The 22,582-nt window shown below is 39.7% G+C and overlaps 1 protein-coding gene across 2 annotated transcripts; it reads right to left on the reverse strand.

Annotated features, from left to right (window-relative positions):
* Nucleotides 1-6,245: 6,245 nt before the first annotated feature.
* LOC128584688 (transmembrane protease serine 11B-like) lies at nt 6,246-21,908 on the reverse strand. 2 transcript variants are annotated; one of them, XM_053590601.1, is made up of 11 exons: nt 21,797-21,885; nt 20,634-20,716; nt 18,378-18,496; nt 13,251-13,366; nt 13,101-13,168; nt 11,596-11,756; nt 11,161-11,199; nt 9,860-10,037; nt 7,630-7,889; nt 7,144-7,286; nt 6,246-6,539 (listed from the first exon to the last, which is right to left on the reverse strand). In XM_053590601.1, the coding sequence occupies exons 3-11, from the start codon at nt 18,427-18,429 to the stop codon at nt 6,378-6,380; spliced, it is 1,179 nt and encodes a 392-aa protein (XP_053446576.1). In that variant the 5' UTR covers nt 18,430-18,496; nt 20,634-20,716; nt 21,797-21,885; the 3' UTR covers nt 6,246-6,377. The 2 variants fall into 2 exon arrangements, with proteins under 2 accessions (XP_053446576.1, XP_053446142.1); XM_053590167.1 differs by lacking the exon at nt 20,634-20,716 and having other exon boundaries at nt 21,797-21,908.
* Nucleotides 21,909-22,582: the final 674 nt, after the last annotated feature.

A 22,582-nucleotide genomic window follows, 5' to 3' on the forward strand; every position in this document is an offset into this window, starting at 1 on the left:
TGTAACACCCAGGAAATTGAGACACATCGAGTAATTTGCCTACGTTGCACATTTTGTATGTGGCAAAGCGAGATTTGTACACAAGCTGTTCAGCTCCAGAGCCTACTGGCCTGTACTACCTTGCAAGAAGTAAAGACATGAGTAGATATTTTACATTAGTGCTAGTAAAACTCTCATCTGATCCCTCCTGTTTTCTTGGTGAAATAATTAGCATGATCATCAAGTGAGTGTGAGGAAGTTTGGAGTTAAGCACAGGAGAGGAGCAGGAGGGACAAGGGGTCTGGCAGGGTGCTGGACTTCCGGGGCAGTAAGAGCCTAGTTGAGGTTTGTGGTCTCAAATCGAAAGGCTGGTCAGTATAGCGTATGCCCCTGCCCCAAGCAGCTGGAGGGCTGGGTTTAACCATGTTTGTGAGTTTTCCAGGCTGGATAATGAGTGGAGAAAGGGGTAAGGGGTAGTGGATGTGGGTGTCATGTCTGACCGTGGTATTTAATCTCAATTAAAAGAACACACAGCTATATGAGGGGTGTGCAAAAAAAATTCAGTCAATGGAAAAAAAAAATCTTCCAGTGGGGCTCTGGGTCATCAGGCCTACATCTAACAATAAAATTTAAAAACAAGCTTAAAAACAATTTTAATATTTTGAATCACTTTATCATCTCTCTCTGTTCCCTTTTCAGGGAAAGCAATCTTTGAATGCATTAACCTGAAGTCTGTGTTGCAAAGTACTAACTTACGAGTTAGAAGTTTGAGCTCTCACCCACTGGTGAGTTGTGGTAATAGAAACATGATCATGAACAAAGAAGTCATTATTAATAGTTCTTTATTAAAGCCACAACTAATCAGTTAATTAGAAAATAACCTTGTTTCCTTTGTGTCACACATGTTATGCTGTTAATTATCTTTATTCTTCAAAAAAAAAGTGCCTGTTTTCAATCAAAATTTCACAAAAAGATCTGGTCTCATGCTGCGCAGCTCCCAAGTCTAAATCCACGAATTACAGCTCACGCACTTTCCTGATCTCTGTGTGCCACACACACACACATACACACACACACACACACACACGTCCTGCTCAGCAGGTGGGCTCTTATCAGCTGTTCCTCCATGGACCTCTCCAAGCTTTCCATAAGTGTCCTCTGCCTGGAAGAGAGAGATATGAATTAGACTAAAGTGTTTTCTTGGAAAGTAAAACATCTCCTGAAATCATATATTTGTGGTTCATTTTCATACCCCTTCCAAGTAATAAAGGACTTTTAGTAAAGTAAACCTTTTATCTTTTAATAAAACGGTAACTTCAATGATTTGGGAATTCATTGTGCTTTTATCCGTTTGGCATTTTAGTTTCTCGGCATTTTGATTAGTACTGCCTGCTTCATGTCTCAAGTCAGACCTCGAATTATGGCTGTGCGAACTTCTCCAAAGGCTGTCACCATCAGAGGCAAGGATGGTGCAGCCCATTACTGCACGTGAGAATATATATATCTGTAAATACGTACACTTTCTCAGCTGATCCAGCACACACAGAGTCCTTGTGGAGATGAAGATTGTAAGTTCTCTACTTGAGGCTAAAGACTGAGCTGCTACCGGGCCCCACACAGAATCCACCTTTCACAGGGAGCTCTCTGATAACTGCTTTGCCTCACAGTTACCCCACCTGCTTCTCACTCCATCCATGATTCTATATCAAGCCTTGACGATGGTCACTCACTCCATCATAGCACTCCTGGTTTACACAGGGAATCTCAACCTGAGAAATCATCATTCTCCCTTTCTCACGAGCCCCTTGTCTCACAACCCTCTTCCCCTGCCAATCTCTCACCTTCCTCTAAACACTGCCACTCTTTCCTCTCACTTGCCTGTCTTCAATATTGTGGTTATTGCTCATCCAGGTTCATCTGATTTGCCTCTGAGAGACATAGGAGACTGTTATTTGTACTCACAAGGTTGGGGAGGAAGGAAATAAGTTTGCAAATATCTGAGTTCTGAATTAACTATCTAAAAGACAGAGAAACTGCTGAAGACAAGATCTTACTTCTAGAAAACCCCAGAGACTCCACTGAGAGACTTCTGGAATTGATAAATTCAGTAAAGTCTCAGGTCACAGTATCAGCGTACACAAATCAGCATCCTATACACCAACATCAGTCAAGCTGAGAGTCAAAAGGCCTACTACACATTCACTACACATTCACAACAGCCACAAAGAAAATAAAACACCCAGGAATATACTTAGCCAAGGAGGTGAAAGAGCTCTACAAGGAGTACTATGAAACACCAAGGAGAGAAATCGCAGGTGACACAAATAGAAAAACATACCATGCTCACAGATCTGTAAAATCAGCATTGTTAAAATGTCCATGCTACTAAAGTGATTTACAGATTCAATAAATCCCAATCAAAATACCCAGGTCATATTCTACAGACCTAGAAAAAATAATTCTACACTTCCTTTGGAAGCCCCAAAGAGCCCAAATAGCCAAAGCAATCTTAAAAAACACATTTTAATCCTATCATCTACTAATGGACACTTCGGTGGATTTCATAGCTTCCATAGCTTTACTATTGTGAATAGTGCTGTGATAAATGTCAGTACAGGTCTCTTTTTATACCATGATTTATTTTCCTCTGGGTATATAACCAGTCGTGAGATTGCTGCACCATATGGTGGCTCTATTTTTAGTTCTTGTTTTTTTTTTTTTGCAGTTTTTGGCTGGGGCTGGGTTCGAACCCGCCACCTCCAGCATATGGAGCCCATGCCCTACTCCTTTGAGCCACAGGCACCACCCCTATTTTCAGTTCTTTGAGAAATCTCCACACAGTTTTCCATAGAAGTTACACTACAGTTAGAACATAGAGTTCTCTTTGCCCTGCACCCTCACCAACATCTGGTTTTTTTTTTTAGTAACAGCCATTCTGATTAGTGTAAGGGAATATCTCACTGAGGTTGCTGTGGTCTGGATGTGTTTGGCTTCTCCACATCTGATGTTGAAATTTGACCCCTGTGTTGAATGTGGGGCCAGATGGAGGCTGAGTGGTGAGTTCCTCAAGACTGACTTGGTGCCCTTGGCAGGGTGACTAGAGAGTTCTCCATTAGCTCATGCAAGAGCTGGTTGTTTGAAGGAGTGGAGCCCCTCTCCTCCCCTCCCCTCACTTTTTCCTCCCCTCCTCCCCTCCCGCCCTCCTCTCCTCCCCTGCCCTCTCCTCTTCCCGTCCCCTCCCCTCACTGTCCCCTACCCTCCCTTCACTGCATGCCTGCCATGTGACACCTGCTTCCCCTCTAGCTTCCCCCTTGACTGGAAGTGCCTGAACATCTCAGCAGAAGTAGGTGCCGACACCGAGCTCATAGTCTGCAGCACCACAGTGCACCTCTTTTCTTTGTGAATTACACAACCTTAGGTATTTCCTTCATAGCAATGCAAAATGAACTAACGTAATGGTTTTAATTTTCATTTCTTTAATGATTGGTTATATTGAACATTTTTTTCATATACTTGTTGGCCATTTGTTTTGTCTGAAACGTGTATTTGTGTCCTTAGCTCACTTTTTATTGGGTTTATTTGGTTTTTATTGTTGCCGAGTTCCTTATAAATTCCGGATATTAGTCCCATGCCAGATACATAGTTTACAAAGATTTTTTTTTTTCCCATTCTGTAGGTTGTTTGTTCATTCTGTTGATTTTTTTCTTTTGCCATGAAGAAGCTTCACGGTTTAGTTAAGTCTCATTTGTCTATTTCTGGTTTTGTTACCTGTGCTTGGAGGTCTTAGTCATGAGTTCTTTGCCTAGACCAGTAACCAATAGAGTTTTCCCTCAGTTTTCTTTCACTGTTTTCATAGTTTCCATTCTTACATTCGAGTCTTACATTCTTACATTCAAAATCTTGAGTTGATTTTTGTATATGGTGAGAGATACAGGTCTAGTTTTTTCTTCTGCCTATGGATATCTGATTTTCCCAGCTTTTTTTCTGCCTATGGATATCCGATTTTAACAATTTGTTAAAAAGGGTGTCTTTTCTCCAATGTATGTTTTTGTCCTCTTTGGCAAAGATCAGTAGACTATATGTATTTCTTTTGGGGTTCTCTATTATGTTCCGTTGATCTAGTGTCTATTTTTATACTGGTACCAGGCTGGTTTGGTTACTATAACTTTGCACATAATTTGAACTAAGCAATTTGAAGCCTTCAGCTTTCTTTTTTTCCTCAATATCATTTTGGCTATTTGGGCTCTTATTATTATTATTTTTTTCTGGTTCCATATGAACTTTAGAATGGTCTTTTCTAGTTCTATGAAAAGTGATGTTGGCCTTTTGATGAAAGTGTGGTGAACCTACAGATTGCTTTGGGCAGTATGGTCATTTTAACTATATTAAGTTTTCTGGTCCATGAGCATGGGATGTTTGCCCATTTGTTTGTATCATCCACAATTTCTTTCATCATTGTTTTTTCATTTTCCTTATAGATATCTTTCACTTCCTGGTTAAATGTAGTCCTAGGTATTACTTGGGTTTTTTAGTTACTGCAAATGGGACTGCCTTCTTGACTTGGGTCTCAGCTAGGTCTTTGTTTGTATACAGAAATGTATTGATTTCTATGCTGATTTTATATCCTGAATATTCACTGAATTATTTATCAAATTTAAGAGTTTCTTTGAAGTCTTTAGAGTTTTCTAGATATAAAATGATATTGTCAGTGAACTGGAATCATTTGATCTCCTTTGTTGGTATAAATGCCAATGCTGCAGAGAGACAGCCTTGTAGCCTTCAGGAATAAGTTCGCTCCTGCAATGTTAAGAAAAGGGGGCAAGAAACAGATTATCCTACATCCTTTTTTTCTAATTGCTCTGTTGAGGACTTCCAGCATGATGTTGAATAAGAGTGGTGATAGTGGGCAGCCTTGTCTTGCTCCAGTTCTTAGGGGGAATGCTTTCAACTTTTCCCAGTAATATGATGATGGCTGTGGTTTCATCATAGCTAGCCTTCATTATTTTCAGGTATGTTCCGTCTACGCTGAACTTGCTGAGGATTTTTGTCATGAAGGAGGTTGAATTTTATTGAGTGCTTTTTCTGCATCTATTGAGTTAGTTATATAGGTTTTGTCCTTAATTCTGTTTTTGTGACGTCTCACAATTATTTATATGTGTGTGTTAAACTGTCGCATCCCTTGTAGAACCCACTTGATCGTGGTGTATTTTCTCTTTAAAGTGCTTATGGATTCAGTTTGCTGGACAGTTCTTGAGACTCACTATGTGCTCAATAAATATGTATGAGGAAGAAGTGGGGACAGAGAGATGCCACTTGGTTATGGGTTGGCTTGGTGTCATTCTGCATGTCATCTGAGCCATACTTCACAACCAAAAAAGAATAAAAGAAGGAGCACCTCCATGGACAATTGAAAGAGTGTTTTTAAAGTTTATTTTAGCTGCCTTGAACATTTTCTACTTTTACTAATATTAGGGAATTACGGAAGGTTATTTGTAGCAATTACAAAGTCAGCTCCCATACAATTGCACTTTACTATAAAGAGAGCTACAGAAATAGACACCACATCCCCTGCCCCAAGGACCTCACATTATTTTTGGTGCAAGACAAAGCAAACAAGTGACAAAAGAAGAATATGAAGAAAATGTTATATGAATAATTGTAACTTAAAAATCATTTTTTAATTCCTGATAAATTTTGGATCTAAACTCAATGAAAGTAAATTTGTGTAAGGGTAAATTCACCAGTTTATCAGAGATCAGCAAGAATGACTTTAAGCAAATAAATTCTCTTTCCTGGTCTTCAGTTCCTTGATCTATAAGTTCATAGATTTGGTCTAGCTGAACCTCTAATATCCCTCATCCACTTCAAGTTTGCATGATTTGCTGAGGTACACATATTATCTTACGTGTAAGTAAAAAATAAATGTACGTTATTTGTCTCACATATTCAAGCTTAACAATATACAATTATAATTGATATTACAAAAAATAATGTATTTGTCAAATCCCCTACATGTTCTTATACTAACAAAATCTATATTTTATTTTCTTTCAATTCTGAAAAAACAAATTAAGGTCAATTGTAAATATCTTGGTAAAATAAATAATAACTGGGCTACTAATAAAAATTATATGTTGGCCTTCTTTATTTTCTTTTCTTCCTGTCTCCTACATTGGTGAAAAGAAAAATGAATAGAGAGTATTTTAGGTATAATTAAATAAATAATGGATAAAGACATTATGTTTTCATTTTATGTATCCATTAAATATGGATAAAGACATTTATGTTTTCATATATAAGAGAATAATTAGCTTACAAACAATCAGAAAAAGAAAATCCTAAAGCAGCAGGTGAGAAGCCAGGCTGTTGTCTTCATGTTCTGTCTGTGATCACTGTTTTCAGAGCCCAATCTTAGATGCAATCCAATGGCGATAAGAAGTCACACGTGTATAAACACCTGGCTTATTTTCTTGGCCACATCCATGACCCCAGCTGACTATTCCAACAAGGTGCCAGATATTTCTGGAATCAGGATAAGCTAATGGTCCTCCAGAATCATTCTAAAAACAGAAGGAAAAAATGTTTTTTGTCTCGTTAAAGAATTTCCTTCTGCCTTTCTTCCAGAGTTATCGATACTTCCTGATGCCAAAACCTAAGGCAGTTACAAACCAGAATATATTGTCTACAGCTGCCAAATGTTGGAATGGGAAGACCAGTAATTAACTTTATAATGAATCCAGCCCTGAGTATGGAGATGGTGACCTGGCCTCTGTGGACACTGCCCTGAGCTTATCTCCGTGAAGAAGCCTTCAAAGAGTGAGCAGACGTGCTCAGCCTTTAGCTGCATCTCTGGATATGGAGGAGGCAACATTCTAGGTCCATAGCTGGCCCAGAAAATAGGACCAAAATCATCTTATAAACTGTAGGTATTATATCTCATATGGATTCCCAGACTGGTGAGTTCATGAGGACAGGGTTCCGTTTGCCAAGGCATTCCCAGCATCTAGGCTGGTGTCTGGTAAACAAATGGGATTAGTAATTTTTTTAGTGGATTGAAATAAGAAGCTACTAGATGAAAATCATTAACAACAACAAAAAGATTATGTGACTTTGGTTTGGTTGGCTCTGTGGGAGAAAATGACCCAATAATGTATCTGGACGTACCTGACAGGCGTCAGCCTCCCCTGACATAAACCCGGCACACAGCATCGTCTTGTCCACCAACCCAGACAGGGCGTGTGGGGCATTGCAGCTTTCATTATCAATAATCTTCAAAAAGGCTTGTTGGAGTATATCTGGGAAGGAACCTAAAGGCAATAAAGCCTGTATGTTATTGGGTCTCAGCCTGGTTTATAGGGACAAGAGCATAGAGCATAAAACAGACTCTTTCAGTACCAAGAGCAGGGTAGGGCCCAGGCCTTCAGTCTCTCACAGACCTTTGTTGTAACTAACTATCTAGCAAATAATTCCAGATTTGACAATTTCCATCCCAGAATCAGTTTAAAAAGTGGCTACCATGTAACACTGTGCTTTTTGTCCCATAACTTTTTCTTTTCAGTATATTTACTGATTAATTGCATATGTGGATGATTGAATAATCAGTTAAATAATTATTCCCATGAAGCTATCAGGTTTTTTAAAAAATCTTACCATTCTGAGAAAGTGCTCCCCATCCGGTCACCACAACACTGTCATTTTCTGAGAGCTCCAAGTTGGCATCAGGAAGACAGATACTGCGGACGAACTTGGTAAAAGGAACATCCTCCGCAAGCTGCACCAGGGCAATGTCGTCGTGATACGCAAAATTGCTATAATTTTCATGAAGAATAATGTTCTGGACTTTCCGGATCATATGTGGGTTTTTTTCTACATTTCCAAAGTGGACAGTCCAGTCTTCTGAATTGCTTGCCCTGGAGGACAGAACATAAATAAAACACACTCAGTTTCTGGGTCACAGCAGTGCTACTAGTGGTCCTTAGTTATCTCATAATTTTAATGCGTAAGGTTCCCAAACAACACCATAAACCACTTAAATTCTTATTTTAAAATAAGAATATTTTTGACATGGATATGTCATAAATATAGCAGTCACATAAGGATAGGGCTAAGAGGCCAGGTGAGGTGGCTCACTCCTGTAACCCCAGCACTCTGGGAGGCTGGGGAGAGTGGATCCCTTGAGCTCAGGAGTTTGAGACCAGCCTGAGCAAGAGCAAGACCCCGTCTCTACTAAAAATAGAAAACCTAGCTGGGTGGGGTGGTGGGTACCTGTAGTTCCTACTCAGGAGGATCACTTGGGCCCCAGGAGTTTGAGCTTGCTTTGTGCTATGACACCACGGCACTCTACCCAGGGGACAGAGTGAGACTTTGTCTCAAAAAATAAGTAAAATAAAAAAGAATAGCGCTAAGAATTCCTAGACCTGTCAACTTTCAGAAGATCCTTCAAGAGAGCCCCTGGAAACCCTGGTAACTCAGTGGTATCCAGTTTCTGAGCACCTGCTTTTGTAGGAATCACCCCTGGAACCTCTGGTAACTCAGTGGTATCCAGTACCTGCTTTTGTAGGAATTTTAGGTGCATCCTTAGCCTCCTAAGTGGGTGGGTCTGGAATTTGTCTTATTGTTTACCTCTGGGTTCCTGGAGTCTGGGGCAGCTGCTTTCACCCAGTCCCCTACTGTGTGGCCTTATCTATGTATCTTGGCCTCTAATCTCGATCTTGTGACCAGAATCTCCAGTTCCCCACTGAGGCCCTTCCTCGGTTTAGGACCTAACATCCTCCTTACTCTCACCCTTCTTTTAAAATGCCAGGTGTTATTTGTTTTAGGTTCCAAGATCCTCATGTAGCTATAACAGTCTTCTCTCGTACCCTTCTATCTCATTTTAAACCTTCAGCAATTCTATACAGTCACCAGCGTGCTTTGTAAACTCTGATCTCTTAGAATCCACTCAGCTCTGCCTTGGGGAGACTTATATTTAAAAGGCATTGCTCAAGGATCTACTTTTAACAAGCCCCCAGACAGTCCCCACTCCATGGGCCACTTTTTAAAAATGGCTTCAGGAAGACAAGCCCTACAAATGTTTTTGTCAGAGACTTCTTCAGCAAGTTTCTCATTACAACCAATAAAACTAAATTTTCCAAGTATATTTTCTAATGTTTTCTTTTAAAGATTTTTCTCTGCTTCTTTTTGTTTACTGTCCACAGAATACAACTTGTGTTTTTCCTTCCCACACATTTGAGGAAGGCTGTTTTCCCAACTAACATGTGCATTATTCTATCCCAGCAATCAATCTTCCATCTTTCGGGTCCAGACTGAATTTTACATTTAATGGAGACAGTTTCTTTCTCCTTCAAGTTTCCGTAGAACATCACATGTGTCATACATGTGATGTTTACTATGCTATGCTACCTTGTATTTTTAATATATCACATTAAATTTTTTCAACTAGATCATAAACCTCCAGAAGGCAAGACAAATAAGCACCTGATCACTGTGGCTGGATGCACTGGAGTTCACATCCAGTGTCTTTTATTTAAGAGTAGTGTGATCCAGGACGAGTTGATCACATTTCTTAAGCCTTAGTGTCCTCGTTTTTAAATAGGTTAAATTGTACCTTCCATACAGAATTATTGGTGTGATCGAATAAAATGATACCAGCAAAGCGTTTAACATCAGGCTAAGGTGACTATTTGGAAAGTGATAATTATTTCCATTGACTTTTCCTTCCTTTTCCTAATTTAAATGTTTTCATTGCCCTTCAGTTATGCCGGTTATAAATCTCCTGTGTGTGAACTTCATGTGGCTTTGGTGAACCTTGCCACAGCTGCCCCTGAGGCCGTCCAGATAGGCCTGCACTGCAGCCTTCATTCGTGGCTTCTGCACTCACCTTTGGAAGCAGTGAGCAGCAGACAGCAGCCACCTGCTGCTGACCAGTGAGGCCCCGCAGCGGTGCCGGCCTTCCCGCTGCAAGCTGGCCTGCCACGGCCACACCCCTGCCAGCGCGTCTTTCCCATTCACAACTTTGTTGCCAGCTACAATACTGTTGGTCACTCGCCTCCCACAACCTAGAAAAGGATTTATTTATACAAGATCAGGTACTGGCAATTATGCTTTTTAGAGGGACTTCACCTAACAAATGCAATCAGTGTGACCTAGTTCTTTGTACCCCCAATGGATCCTCTACAAAAGTAAATTAAAAAAAAAAAATATATATATATATATATCTTACAAATATTACTTGAAGCCCTTGGGCCTTCCTGCATCTCCTGCTTGCTGTCTCTTTCCTCTGGTTCGGTCAGCAGTGGTCCCAGAGCATGGAGTGCTCCCCAGTGGTCCTGAGTGCAGTGTGTTCCCCAGTGTGTTCCCCAAGTGTAGTGTGGTGAGAGAGAGAGAGGTACGGTGTGCAGTGGTCCCCAGGACTCTTACCCTGTTTGTCAGCCTCTCCCAACCACTGCATTTTTTTTGTACCTATTTGTTATAATTCTTGCCTTCCAGGTAGATTGCAAAATTCTTGAGGGTGGAGAATTGCCTCACTTCAACCTCCATCTTGGCAGTGTATGCAGATCACAGACACTAAGGGGGTGTCCGCTGCGTGAACAAACGCGTGTGTGTGAACTGTGGTCAGTGTGGTGCTCCACAGAGAATTTACGGGGAAGAAGCATCTGGGCACAGTGGTGTGTGTGTCTGCAGTCCCAGGAAAGAGGGCAGCTGAGCCTCAGGGGTCTAGGAGGAAATGTGCTCTGACTGCACCCATGAATCATTATGCTCTAACCTGGGCAATTTGGCCAGATTGTCTCTAAAAATAAAAATTAAAAATTAAAAAGGATGAACTGTCTTATCTAATAAGTGTATTTGAGGTAGCCTAGTCTGATTGTGTGTTCTTACACCACCAGGCCCTTTCTCCTGCAGTCTTTCTTATTTTAATTGACTTAGCTCTGACATTCTTCAATTATAATTTCATTATGGGAAAGCAACTCTCATTTCACCTTCTGTGTATAATTCCTTACAAATGTTAAATTTGTGGACCAGTGCTGCTTTTCAAGAAGAAATTCCAAGTTCATGTCTGGTATATCCAGTACTTTTGAAAGAGTACTGTGGATTTCTATGTGGTGTATTTCAAAGATACTAAAAAATGATGAGGAAATACTTGTGAATGTATCATATTTGCAATAAAGGTTCTTAACTTACAGTTGTTGGCAAGCATTTCATAATTAGCCTTGCTGATTTCTGAAAGTAAATAATGAAGTAAAATAAGTAACATTTGACCAAAGAGTTTGTCCCAAGAACAAGAACATAAATGCTAATTTCCTAGCCCTAACCCTTACTAATGACCAGGAAGACCATAAATCTGCTCCCCGTTGATTGGGGAGTCAGGAGGAAAGACGCCTCATGGAGACCCTTCCCCTTTGCGCACTGGGCGGCGAGCCCATCCGAGCCCCGGCGGTTTCTGAGCTCAGCCTGGTCCCGCCCCGTCTGCACAGCACCCCGCGGGCCTTCGCCTCCCCTCGCCAAGGCACTGCCCGCAGCATGGAGTGTGCTAAGCATACTTCCCCCCAAATCCTTGAAATTCTTAGTTTAGTTACTTAAGCAATAGAAACTAACGGAAATGAGTCAAATGCCTACCTGCAAGTTTAATGGAAGTGGGGACAGCCTTCCAGGAGGCCGCGTTGTCCTTCAACAGCTGATACAAGACGGCCCGGATCTGAGTGCGCACGCGGTGTCTGCGCGCCAGAGGAAAGGCCAAGGTCAGCCGCAGGTGCACGCGCGAGCCTTGGGCGTTCGGCCTGCGGGCGACAGAGAGCGTCCTCGCTGCTCAGAACGTGTTCCAACAGGCTGAGTCCCACATTTTAATTATTCTGTGTTGTTTACACGCACTAATGAAAGACACACAGGCACTGCCCCAGTGTGTGCATGAAGTGCAAAGGTCCCCAAGAATCTTCTAGCTGGTTCAGAGCTGTTGTTTTCGGAACAAAAAACACGACATTTTTTGTGCATTTGAGAAGCTCCGGACACGCCAACCAACAACTGGCATGAGATTCTGTTATAATTTCATGCAGAATTTTTCTAACAATTTAATTTTAGAGAAAGTTCAATGTAAAAGCAGAACAAGGAAGCATTCAAAGACCTCCCCAGCTGTGCGGAGAAGGGTCCCCGCAGTTGCACGTGGCAGGGACACGAGGGACAGGGACACAGAGGGCTCCCCGCAGCAGCGCAGAGAGCGTCTTGACGGTGCGCTTGGCACTTGCTTTTTACTAATCAAGAGGAGAGACTAATCCGTTTGTAAGGCTTTCAAACCAAAAGTCATATTAATCACAACTTTAAAAAAAAAACAACCCACAATTCTATATCCCAATAATTACGATCAGCTGAAGGGTCTTGGAAGGTTTTTGTTTATCTGTGAGTAGGTTGGTTGGTCGGTCAGCTGGATTTTTAATTTTGTTTTGGGAGTTCAGAATTCTCCAGAATGGATTCTGGCAGTTACCAAGTTCCAGTGCCCTGTCCCTCACATGTCACCTTCCTCCCTGCACCTCCCCCAGAACTGCCCTCAGGCACCCTTCAAAGACTATTGAGACAAATGTTGTCCAAAAATATCAACTTTGCTTTGCAGCCATTGCAGAGATTGCTAATTACTAAAGAAACCAAAAGAGGACTGTTTCAGGGAAGGTACATCCAGGTGGGTGTGGAAGGGAGCAGAGGAGTCCAGCACATGGGCAGAAAGCCTGAAAGTAGGGAGGGGGCCACAGGTGTGTTACGGTAGCTCCTGCCCTGAACAAGAGTTTGCCAAATATGGTGAGTGATACTTTATTTTATGGAAAACTAGCTCTCTCTCTTGTTCTTTTTTCTTTGTTTCTTTTCCCTTCCTCTTTCTTTCCTTATTTTCTTTATCTTTCCTTTTCTTTTCTTTTCTTTCTCCCTTACTTCCTTCCTTTTCTTCCTTCCTTCCTTCCATCCTTCCTTTTATTCCTTCCCTCCCTCCCTCCTTTCTTCCTTTTTTGCTTCCTTCCTTCCTTTTTGTTTCCTCTACTTTTATGTTTGTTTTATACTTTTATGTTTGTTGTTACCTGAAATTAGGGCTGTGTGATGTGTTACCCACCCTCTTCAAAGATCTTGGATGAATTTGTACTTACAAAAGCTTGATGACCTCAGAGTTGACATATTCTTTATATATACTAGAATTTTGAAACATATACAGCATCTGCCAAGAGAAAAAAAAAGCTGCCATGTATGTTTCAATCAAATTTATAATAAAATGAGTAGAAAAAAAATCTCTGATTTACCTTAGTCTCAATATCTTTGCTTAGAGCCGTGCTTTCTGGAGAAGCAGCGATTTGACAACTATCATGGTATTTGACTCCAGAAATATGAAAATCACCTTGATAATAGTAAACCTTTCCTGTAAAATAAATACTCAAACAATTTTCAAAGAAGCATGAAGTCCATTTATATCTCTGCTTCAAAATTTTCAACCCAGTGTTAGAAATAACCTAAGGGGTGGAAGGAGGGAGGGGAGGAGAATGAACATCTGTTTATTGTGGGGTTGGGAAAACCCAACATCCACTGAATGATCTCTTTTCTTTCCTTTGTGTGATAATACACATTACTGCCTGCATCTTCCTCAAAACAGCCATGTCAGCACCACTAAGGATCCTGAGTGAGCACTCAAGATGAAACCTGTTTCCTCTGCTGCTCTCAAGCCTTGGCGCAGTGATGGTCTGATCCGTCTTCTAAGCTGTTCTGACCTAGGGAGCGCGGCCAGCACTGCCCTTCACTTTCTGGCTGGATTCACACTCTCTTGCAGCCTTCATGTGCATCTTGGCATATCATGTGAGAACTTAGGATCTTCCTTATTAATCACAAAGATGAAATTACAATAAACTCCAACACCCTGTTCTTCCTACTATTTCATGATTTTAATCTGTGAAATTTGTCACCAAATGAGCTAGAGTAAATAGCTAAAATCTGCAAAGTTTATGTCTCATGAAAAATGCTAAAACTGGCTATTTACAAGTAGGCAATTTGTCAAAAGTCACAAATGTCATGGCCAACTTAGAGAAATAAGGATTTTTAGACACCTGACTTTAGTTATAATTTTGCTGAGAAGCCACATTGGTTCAATGTACCATTTTAAAATTAATTTTTCCTTGATTATTGTTATGGATTAAATTTTTTCCCTGCCCCCAAATTCATATGTCGAAACTCTATAAACACCAGTGTGGCCACATTTGGGGATGGGTGCTTTAAGAAGTGAATCAAAGTTAAAGATCATTAAGATGAGGCCCTGACCCAACAGGACTGGCATCTTTATAAGAAGAGCAACAGACACTTACTGGCACTTTGCTCTTAGATTTCTAGTCTCTAGAATTGTAGGAAAATAAATGTCTTTCATTTGAGTCAGTCTGTGGCATTCTGCTGTGGCAGCTTGAACTACTCAACAAATTCAATGAAAATTTATTCTGTGCTCTATAATGTGGCCAGTGATTCCCACTTTTATGGACATAGGAATAGTCTTACATGATAAATTGCCCTTGATCCCAAAGTTGATGAGAAAACCTTTTATTTTAAGATATACATATATTTCACTGCCTCTCTAAAACACTGTCATGGACTAATAGATTGTAACCTTGTGTATCCATCATAATCACCACAATGCTTCCAAAAGGCACACAGGACAGATCCTGCCCTGTCCTACTGAACAGTATGCCCCCGGGAAAAGAATCCCTAGTCCAGTGGTTCTCAACCTTCCTAATGCCACGACCCTTTAATACAGTTCCTCATGTTGTGGTGACCCCCAACCATACAATCAGTTTTGCTGCTACTTCATAACTGTAATTTTGCTACTGTTATGAATTATCATGTAAATATCTGATATGCAGGATGTATTATCATTGGTCACAACCCACAGGTTGAGAACCACTGCCCTAGTCAATAAATGGTGCTGGGATAATTGGACAGTGACATGCAGAAGAATGAAACAGCATCCAAATCTCTCACCACTCATAAAAATTTATCCAAGATGGATAAAAGATTTAAAGGTAAGGCATAAAACAATATAATTCTAGAAGAAAATGTTAGAAAAACTCTTCTAGCTATTGGCCTAAATCAAAGAATTGATGAAGTCCTCAATGGCAATTATAGCAACAACAAAAACAAATTAATAGGAATTCATTAAATTAAAAAGCTTCTGTATGGCCAAGGAAATAATCAATAGAGCAAATAGGTAACCTACTAAATGGGAGAAAATATTCACAATCTATATATCCAAGAAAGGGCTAATAACCAGAATCTATAAAGAACTCAAGCAAATCCACAAGAAAAAGACAAATGACCCTATTAAAAAAGTGAGCAAAAGACATGAACAGAAGCTTTTCAAAAGAATGGCCAATAAATGTATGAAAAGTGCTCAAAGTTGTTGATCATCAAGGAAATGCAAATTAAATTCTCAATGAGATATGTCTCACCCTACCCTGTTAGAGTCACTTTTATTGAAAAGTCATAAAAGAATAGATGCTCATGTGGAAGCAGAGAAAAGAACACCCATACACTGTTGGTGGGACTGAAAATTAGTACAACTCTATGGAAAGTCACAGGGAGAAACCTCACAGAACTAAAAGTTAGACCTACCATTTGACCCAGTAATCCAAAATAAGTCATTTGTATCAAAAGACACCTGCACTCGAACTTTCATATTGTAGCACAATTCACAAAGATGTGGAATCAACCCAAGTCCCCATTAAATCATAGAGGATTAACAGAGTATTCCATGAAATGCTAGCAATCCACAAAGAAGGATAAATTAATGCCTTTTGCAATAATTTATGTGTAACTGGAGACCATTATCCTAACAGAAGTATCTAAAGCAGGGGTCCTCAAACTTTTTAAACAGGGGACCAGTTCACTGTCCCTCAGACCGTTGGAGGGCCGGACTATAGTTTAAAAAAAAAAAAAACTATGAACAAATTCCTTTGCACACTGCACATATCTTATTTTGAAATAAAAAAACAAAACGGGAACAAATACAATCACACTGCCTCATGTGGCCCACGGGCCTTAGTTTGAGCACCCCTTATCTAAAGAATGGAAAACAAACACCAAATGTATTTACTATTCAATTGGAACTAACTGATGAGCACTCACTTGCATAGAGAAAGAGAAATCTCAGCAAAAATCAAGCATGCAGGGAAAGGGAGGAGGGGAACACCCACCTAATGGGCACAGTGAATATCAGCTGGGCGACAAGCACACCTATAACCATGACTCGAGCATTATAAAAGTGATCCATGTAATGAAAAATATTTTACCCCTATTGAAATTGAAAAAAAAATGAAAAAAGTTTTGAGGATCAAGAGCTTAAAGGAAACTAATTTTATACCATTTAAATGAGGAATTATAACAGCTGTTGTCCAGCTTAATGTTCTCAGTGCTAACAAAGACTGTGTTCCTCCCTAGGCCAGAATCCCATAGCAAACCCATCTTGCAAACTGACTTCCAAAAATCCTTGTAACAGAGGTTGTCTACTTTTGTTCATGAATATCCCATTCAACTGATTTGACTTCAAGTAAAACAAGCAACTCTAGCCTTATAAGTGAAATGTTAGGTGCTTAACCATTGAAGACATTGAAGGGAGAATTCTCATCCCACGCACTTCCTGCTCAAGCTAGGGTGTGCTGGGCTTTCCATTAAGCCATTGTCTCCCTTGGAGAAGGCACCTGTGAAAACACATGCTATACCTTGGAAGGGTAACTAAGTGAGGTACTGGGCTCCACTGACAGATGGAAAGGATTTATTCACAGGAAGGTTGGTTTTGAGGACTCAGAGCAGAGGTCCTCAAAATTTTTAAACAGGGGGCCAGTTCACTGTCCCTCAGACTGTTGGAGGGCCAGAATACAGTTAAAAAAAAAACAACTATGAAAAAATTCCTATGCACACTGCACATATCTTATTTTGAAGTAAAAAAACAAAACGGGAACAAATACAATCACACTGCCTCATGTGGCCCGCAGGCTGTAGTTTGAGGACCCCCACTCAGAGTATTGTGTTTAAGGACATTATATGAAAAATGTTACTTTTTATAAGGAGAGGACAGAAATATCTGTAGGATGATGGTGGCATGCACAGATAAGCAGGCAGGAGACTAGAGTGCAAAGGCCAAGCCCAGAGTGCAAAGGAGAAGCAGAGGGGAGGCCGTGTTGAAAGAAGTGGGATCCCCTGCCTGTCCCTGAATTGTCCAAAGCACATCAGCACTGCCTGTTGTATAGGGTGATGTATTTCAGAGAAATAAAATCCTGAAAAATCATGCTATGTAGAATGATACACTATTAAGCTTTTAAGTGAGCTGTATACCATTTAAAACGGTGTGTTATCAAGTGAGTCATGTGAGCCTTGTGAGCCTCGATGAGCTGTGTGTGGACTCAGGGATGGTGGTAAGACCTGCCCTCCCGAGCTTAAAGAATTACTGTGAGAATCCAGTGTCAATTTTTTTTAATGATCTAAATGACTAGACAATTTAAAGGCTTATTTTTCTGAGAGATAAACTGGAAAACCAAGATTTGTGAATGTACTATTATTAAAGGTTTTAAAAATAGAATTGAGTTTGTGCTTCCACTTAATGGGCACAATGTAAGGGTTTATGTCACACCTCCCAGGGGCGGGACACGACTACAGCAGGGACTCTACCTGCCAAATGCACACATTGAGACCTAACTGTTTGTACCCTCACATTAATCTGAAATAAAAATAAAAAGTAAAAACAACAACAACAAAAAGATCGAGTCTGTACAAACATTTAGCCATTCAACCATGCTTGACCATTTACTATTGGGAGAGTGATTTGGGGGTAATTCATTTCCACTTAACTCATTATTTCTTTTCTTTTTTAAAAATTTTTTTTATTATTGGCGGCACCTGTGGCTCAAGGAGTAGGGAGCCGGTCCCATATGCCAGAGGTGGCAGGTTCAAACCTAGCCCCAGCCAAAAACAAAAAACAAAAAACAAACAAAAAAAATTTTTTTTTTATTATTAACTCATCATTTCTTAATGAGCAATAGCAGAATTGAGCCAAGAAAAGCAGGAATTTCGCAGTTTGATGTTTAATCCAGGATGTCACTGCACATCACCTACTACACAAGCTCCTGTAGTGACAATGAATATTGGCATCAAAGTATTTAGTATTTTGGGCTCAGCCACACCACTGTAGCTGGTGACATTATTTACAAGGAGGCATTTGATTCAAAGAAATTATAAACTTCTGTGTCAAAAAATAGGAAATAATCATGTTGAACTAAAATAGTAAATAAATGGGGAAATGTCCAAGAAGAAGTTTAATATTCATGTTATTTCTTATCTATGTTTAAAATTAAAAGGAGATTTAATAATAAGGGTGAAAATTGAAAATAGCCAATACTGACCAACTACCAGAAAATGAACAAGGAGACCAATAGTTACTCCCAGGATTGCCATCACTCCGAGAAAAACAAGGATTGTCTTCCACAGTGGCCACAGGCTTCTTCTGGAAGGCACACCGTACCTATCACCAGGGAAGAATGGCTTACATCAGATGGCAGGCATTCCAAATTTACACCGCATGACTTCTAATCTGTGCACTGGATCCCTATGTGAGTCTAGAACACAGAAACCTTGAGCACCTCAGAGACCCTACAGCTCATCCACTTAACAAATGGTGTTTGAGCACCACGTCACCTGCTGCGAATGCAGCAGTCAGCAAACACACACAGTCTTTGTCCTCATGTCTCTGAGGAGTAATTGAATTGCTTTTTTTCTTTTAAATCTAAAGCAGTTACAAAACATCAGGTTTGGCCTGATTGTGTCTTTGTGAACTACATCCATATCATAAACATAAGAATGTGGAGATTTATAGACACAGTAATATGTATAACATACCAGTTTTTAATTCCAGGTCTAAGAAATGCGAGAGGAAGCACCATACAGAGGAACCACAGTATCTCTGCCTTGTAAGACTACGGATAGATTGTTCCTTTTTTATTTACTTTTTCCTTAACTATATTTCCTAATTTTTCTACAACAAATGTAGATTATTTGTGTAGTATAAATCAGTAGCTTATATTACTTGTTTTATCATCAAAACCCATCAATTACATGAAAAAGAATCAGATAGTATGACTGGGCACCACCGTGCAGGTAGAGCAGTTTAGGGTCGCAGTCAGGTTTTATGGCCTCAGTGAACCTCGTCTACACAAGGCTTGGGCACGAGTTGTGTTTTGTGTCTTGAAAGACATGATACCACCTAACTGCCCATTGGCAGGAAGGATTGTAATACAAAAATTTCTGATTTCAAATTTCACAACTGCTTCCTTCAGCTTGATCTCTGCTTTCTGCGTCAGCCCTAGTAGCCCTGGCAAACAGAAGAGTTTATAGTCAGGGGATATGTTTGGTGAGTTCCATGTTCCCTCTAAACATGAAGATCTTTTGTTCTCACCCCTCCCAGGCCCACTGGCTTTTTTCTGACAGTACTTTACACCACACTGAGCTCCTCCGCCCAGTCTTACTTCCTGATCACTCTGTTCTCTGTTCTTAATCCTACCTCTTTGTCTCTTTTGATGACTTGTTAATTCAGGTTTCCCAGAACCAACATTATTTGTCAAGTTCTTCAAAGACACTTCTAATTTCAGGCATATTCCATGTGTCTTTTCATACTTGAATTCTGTTGTTTAATCTCAGCCTCAGGGGAAAAAATGGCTGTGCAGACGATGTCTTCCAGTGACTATAAAGTGCACTGTCAGAGTGAGCCTCAAATTTGTTTTCAGATTAGCTGGTTCCAACTTAGTCTGGTACTGTAGTCTTTCTGAGACATGCATGTTAGTCTAAAGGGCTCAAATATCACCCAGCCTAAATGACGATTCTAGGTGGTGAGATGATTTCTATACCAACAATCACTACATTGCAGCTCACGAGAGGCCTTTCTCTGACAGTTCCCTTTGGATGCCCTGGATATTTCTAAAGAATACATATTGTTTTCTGTAGCTATGATAAGACTTTGTTTCCCTCCCATGGCTTTCTTCATGCCAAAATAAGTGTGGATATTATTTAATGTTTAAAAGATTATAATAATTTATGATTAATTCAGCCCTTCCCCTATAAATGTGATACATGTACAGAGACTCTAGGAATTAATGGAATTGATTATTATTTCTGAACCATATCTGAATGTGTTAAAATAATGTTCTAAATATTCTTTTAAAGATCCATTGATGAATAATTTACTTTCATTTACCAAATTAATTTTTGTCCACAGGTTTTATTTTAATTTAGAAATTTGCATTCCAGAATGAATCCTTCATTTAACAAAAAGAATAAGTTGAAAATTAATCTTCAATGAATTTAACTAACTCCATATAATTAACTAAAGTATAATTGCCTCAATCTGCTTCAAGTAAGACCTCTTTGCTGTTCTGGCACAATCAATCATTTGTCTTAATCAACTAATAATAATGATGTTAATGAAATGTTAATAGGCCAGGTGCCATGGCTCACACCTGTAATTCCAGCACTATGGAGGCTGAGGCAGATGGATTCCTTGAGCTCAGGAGTTTGAGACCAGCCTGAGCAAGAGGTAGACCCCATCTCTACTAAAAAGATAGAAAAAAGAAAATAAAAAAAAAGTAGCTGGGTGTTGTGGCGGATACCTGTAGTTCTAGGTACTTGGGAGGCTGAGGAAAGAGGATCATTTGAGCCCAGGAGTTTGAGGTTGCTGTGACACCACTGCACTCTACCCAGGATGACAAAGTGAGACTCTGGTTAATTAATTTTTATAAAAATTAATTAATTAAAGTAGTAACAAAAAGTGATGCTAATTACATTACTCAGAATTTTGAAGTATCAGCTCACTATAATTCTCTCCTCACAGTCCATGTTAGGTATTATTTCTTAGACATGATTTCCTTATAACCACTTCTGGCATTGCTTTAGTGGTTTAGTGAACTGCAAAGCATAAAAAAATTCAGTTTTCATTTATCAGAACTTTGTTTACTGTTTGAATTAGATGTACCTAAATCCTGTTATATAACAGAAAGTGCTAAAGCAAATTCTAGTGTAGAATTCTCTGAATTTTATGAAAATAAACCTTTTTTATTAGCGAGTTTTAAGTCACACTTTTCCCCAGGGCACTGTCCTGAGGAGCAGGTGCATGGTGTCACATGGGCGAGCAGCCTCTGCTGTGCTGTCTGCTGAGCTTCGGAAGAAAAGTCTATGCCAGGGAACCCATTTGGGAATTGGTGAAGTTTGGGGAGCACTTGCAGATTGTTAGCTGCAATGTCAGAGTCCATATTGTAAAGTGCATTATTCCAAAAATCTATAATAGCGTTCAGATTTTTAAGTTATTTTTAGTAAAGCCTTTAACACTAGAAATTTGATTTTTTTTTTCAAAGAGAAAGTTTAGAGCACTTCCACAGAGAGTTGGAAGTGGGTCCCTCTCAGGAAGCAGCAGAGACGAGTGAGACCTAGAAATTTGATTTTGATTACCTTACTAAAGAACAAACATGGTAGAGTTCTTACAGGCAGTCGTAGAAGAAATGTTAGGCCTCATTTCGTTAACCTTTTAGGTCAGTTATATGCTTCCATTCTTTCCCAGTAAGCAAAATTTTGCTAAACTGATTCTTTATTTTACTTAACTCTGAAACTTTCCCAGAGACTTGTCAAAGGGCCCTTGGACCTCAGACAATAGCATGTTTCTTGACAATGTTCAGGAACAAAAAACAAATTATAGGAATAAGTCAATTAACAAAAAGCTAGAAGACACTCTATAGCAACTTGTTATAGACAGACAATCTCCCGAGTAAAATCCGCTCACCTGTGCATGGTGCTCTGAATGTCGTGGCTGTCTCGGAGACAACAGTGTTGGGATGATAACGACAGTGACGGTAGTGATGACCCACGGAAGAGCCTTCTGGTACAGCTTTTGACTTCTGTCTTATATTCAGTGTTGGTTGGCTGTTTTTTATGGGCCGGGTAAGATGTGGAGGACAAATAAGATGAAACTTGTCCAACTAGTGTTAATCACGGTCACATTTTTATGTTTCAAGATAGGAGTCATCTTGGTTATTTAGAAAAAAATCACAGCCCAGTTTGAATTAGTTACCCAAGAGATACACCCAAGGCAGCTTTGTGGTGACAGGATCACCTTGACTCTGTTCCTGGAGATTCCATCATCCTGGCTTTTTCTCCTGCCGAAACAAACTGCTACCAGGTAGAAGTTTTTGAAAAATGTGTTTTCACAAGGTATCAATTTTCTAATATTGCCACAATTCTGATACAAGTGAAATTCTGTTCCATATGCTTTTCTTAATCACTTGTAAGAATAATTATCATTTCACATATTTTGTCTTTTTTAAAAATTTTACCATTGATTACCACATTACATTTCACATATTTTGAAGGAATTTGTGTTTCTTCTTCAGAGAATCTTGTTCATGAATTTAGCTTTTCTTTTATTCTTAGGTCAATCTTTCTTTCTTCTGAATATATGTGAGTTCCTCATACGTGCTGGATATTAATGTCATTATACTGGATATTAATCAGTCATGTTCACCCATTAATTAATCATTTAATCCCAGGATACAGCTCGATGATTCATTAG

This window comes from Nycticebus coucang, chromosome 1, assembly GCF_027406575.1.
Source record: "Nycticebus coucang isolate mNycCou1 chromosome 1, mNycCou1.pri, whole genome shotgun sequence".
In the NCBI taxonomy this organism is placed as follows: Eukaryota; Metazoa; Chordata; class Mammalia; order Primates; family Lorisidae; genus Nycticebus; species Nycticebus coucang.

Bases quoted from the DNA above. Each gene is read 5' to 3' on its own strand.
- LOC128584688 (XM_053590167.1), bottom strand. The intron at 11,757-13,100 runs GTAAGTACAAAT...TGTCGCCCGCAG, and splicing joins TCTGAGGTCATCAAGCTTTT to GCCGAACGCCCAAGGCTCGC. The intron at 7,287-7,629 runs GTAAGATTTTTT...TATTGCCTTTAG, and splicing joins GGGAGCACTTTCTCAGAATG to GTTCCTTCCCAGATATACTC.